Source organism: Echinococcus granulosus, assembly GCF_000524195.1.
Source record: "Echinococcus granulosus chromosome Unknown EG_S00097, whole genome shotgun sequence".
Lineage (NCBI taxonomy): Eukaryota > Metazoa > Platyhelminthes > Cestoda > Cyclophyllidea > Taeniidae > Echinococcus > Echinococcus granulosus.
Window position 1 is genome coordinate 314,815 of NW_020170477.1, and position 3,034 is coordinate 317,848.

Genomic DNA, 3,034 nt, shown 5'->3' on the forward strand with positions numbered 1-3,034 from the left:
CAATTTTCAGTTCTCAGGAGAACATCAATTTGAAAAAGTTCTGATCTAGGCTTGCACTAAATAATGTAGTGTTTGAAACCAACTTCATATCTTTGTTAAGTCATTTTGGCAGAGTTGCTCCAAGGTCGGCGCGCAATTAGTTGGCTTCCCGCCTTGTTTAGAATAATTCATTTCTGTATAGAATTCCAATGAGCTTCTTTAGAAGGAGATGGCAACTACACCAATTGAAAAAGGACTATGCGGAATGTGATAAAAGATTTATTAAGAAAAAGTACAAGGAGGTGAGGACCCGTTTTTATGCTATTGTGGTAATGCACTTGAATTTTGCTCGCATCATGATAATTCAGGATTAAAATGGTTATAATTTTGAAAGGTATTATCTCTTTTTAGGGACAAAAATTTCTATAAGCAGGTTTTGCACTTTTTTGCACATTGTTGCATCTGTATGTGTTGCTATTCTTATATAGCAATGCGGACCCATTGCTACATACAGAATATCATAGCTTAAAGTAGGAGATCGTGAAACATTTGTTTTGTTGTTTGATAAAGTCATTTTTACCATGAATTGGTTCGAGATTGTGTATTGCAGCCAAAGTATTTCGTCCGGTCTACAAATTTGGTTTATTTTTATTTACCATTAGCTCCAATTTTTATTTTTTAGTTTTTCAACCGCAAACTTGCTAAAATTTCTGCTTGCTGCATTGAAAGCTTATAGTTTTTTTTTATTTTGATTGCACATGTAATTGGCTTCATGACCACGAGCGGATTTGGATTTGAATCGTTTACTGGGATTATAATTACTACAGAATACTTTGCTACTATTGCGCAAACTGGCGTCTCAACGATCCATTAGAGACGTGTATGTTAACTTTGCTTTGATATTTAGTGCAAATACGATGCCGTGAAATGTCGTGTGGCATTGAACACTGCAGCAATGGAAGATGGTGCGGTGAGTATGCTTTTCCTCTGTTCTCAAATCCTACAAACACATTTCGAAGCAAGCCTCTTATTGGGTCTGCCGGAAGATCATCTGAGTTCTTCCAGAGTACAATAAGGCTATAAATTCGATGAATATTTAGAATCCTTTTTAAGCCAATAAAGTTTTGTACCCACTAGGAATTTTTCGCTTATTTGTACTAAAATACTTTTTTACAAAAGAAAGCTGGTTGACTCATTTGCCTCATATACTAATTGCAAAACACGTATAACAAGCAGTGCCTTCCCTATTTTTCCCGAGCAACCTGACTTCTATCATTTGGCTTGTTTAGTGTTTACACTTTTGAATAAGTGACTAACTAATGTAGTGACGGTAATTCATCTCATTTTTTCATTGATTCTTGACCACTTTTTGTTTCTTTTTGGTATATTTTATGATAATTCTACACCCAAATTTAAGGATATCTTCGTGGTAACTGAAGACTCCTCCCTGTATTTTTTCTACAAAAGCACTATTATTTTTACAATTAGGACAGAATAATTTATTTATATTTTGCCTTATATTTAAAGCCCACAATGCATAACGGAAGTCGACAAGCTACAAACCGTTTTGCCACAGATGCTTTGCCACCCAGAAACATGCGAGGCGCAATTAGTTGGCTTCCCGCCTTGTTTAGAATAATTCATTTCTGTATAGAATTCCAATGAGCTTCTTTAGAAGGAGATGGCAACTACACCAATTGAAAAAGGACTATGCGGAATGTGATAAAAGATTTATTAAGAAAAAGTACAAGGAGGTGAGGACCCGTTTTTATGCTATTGTGGTAATGCACTTGAATTTTGCTCGCATCATGATAATTCAGGATTAAAATGGTTATAATTTTGAAAGGTATTATCTCTTTTTAGGGACAAAAATTTCTATAAGCAGGTTTTGCACTTTTTTGCACATTGTTGCATCTGTATGTGTTGCTATTCTTATATAGCAATGCGGACCCATTGCTACATACAGAATATCATAGCTTAAAGTAGGAGATCGTGAAACATTTGTTTTGTTGTTTGATAAAGTCATTTTTACCATGAATTGGTTCGAGATTGTGTATTGCAGCCAAAGTATTTCGTCCGGTCTACAAATTTGGTTTATTTTTATTTACCATTAGCTCCAATTTTTATTTTTTAGTTTTTCAACCGCAAACTTGCTAAAATTTCTGCTTGCTGCATTGAAAGCTTATAGTTTTTTTTTATTTTGATTGCACATGTAATTGGCTTCATGACCACGAGCGGATTTGGATTTGAATCGTTTACTGGGATTATAATTACTACAGAATACTTTGCTACTATTGCGCAAACTGGCGTCTCAACGATCCATTAGAGACGTGTATGTTAACTTTGCTTTGATATTTAGTGCAAATACGATGCCGTGAAATGTCGTGTGGCATTGAACACTGCAGCAATGGAAGATGGTGCGGTGAGTATGCTTTTCCTCTGTTCTCAAATCCTACAAACACATTTCGAAGCAAGCCTCTTATTGGGTCTGCCGGAAGATCATCTGAGTTCTTCCAGAGTACAATAAGGCTATAAATTCGATGAATATTTAGAATCCTTTTTAAGCCAATAAAGTTTTGTACCCACTAGGAATTTTTCGCTTATTTGTACTAAAATACTTTTTTACAAAAGAAAGCTGGTTGACTCATTTGCCTCATATACTAATTGCAAAACACGTATAACAAGCAGTGCCTTCCCTATTTTTCCCGAGCAACCTGACTTCTATCATTTGGCTTGTTTAGTGTTTACACTTTTGAATAAGTGACTAACTAATGTAGTGACGGTAATTCATCTCATTTTTTCATTGATTCTTGACCACTTTTTGTTTCTTTTTGGTATATTTTATGATAATTCTACACCCAAATTTAAGGATATCTTCGTGGTAACTGAAGACTCCTCCCTGTATTTTTTCTACAAAAGCACTATTATTTTTACAATTAGGACAGAATAATTTATTTATATTTTGCCTTATATTTAAAGCCCACAATGCATAACGGAAGTCGACAAGCTACAAACCGTTTTGCCACAGATGCTTTGCCACCCAGAAACATGCGAG

General features: G+C 34.9%; 1 protein-coding gene across 1 annotated transcript; it reads right to left on the reverse strand. All coding sequences in view use genetic code 11, as the record gives it.

The window, feature by feature from the left end:
* Positions 1 to 1,327: 1,327 nt before the first annotated feature.
* EGR_08165 (hypothetical protein) lies at positions 1,328 to 2,014 on the reverse strand (the record flags this gene model as incomplete). Its single annotated transcript, XM_024497414.1, has 2 exons — positions 1,328 to 1,534; positions 1,847 to 2,014. 2 exons carry the CDS (start codon positions 2,012 to 2,014, stop codon positions 1,328 to 1,330), a joined length of 375 nt encoding a protein of 124 aa, XP_024348210.1.
* Between the last annotated feature and the right edge of the window lie 1,020 nt (positions 2,015 to 3,034).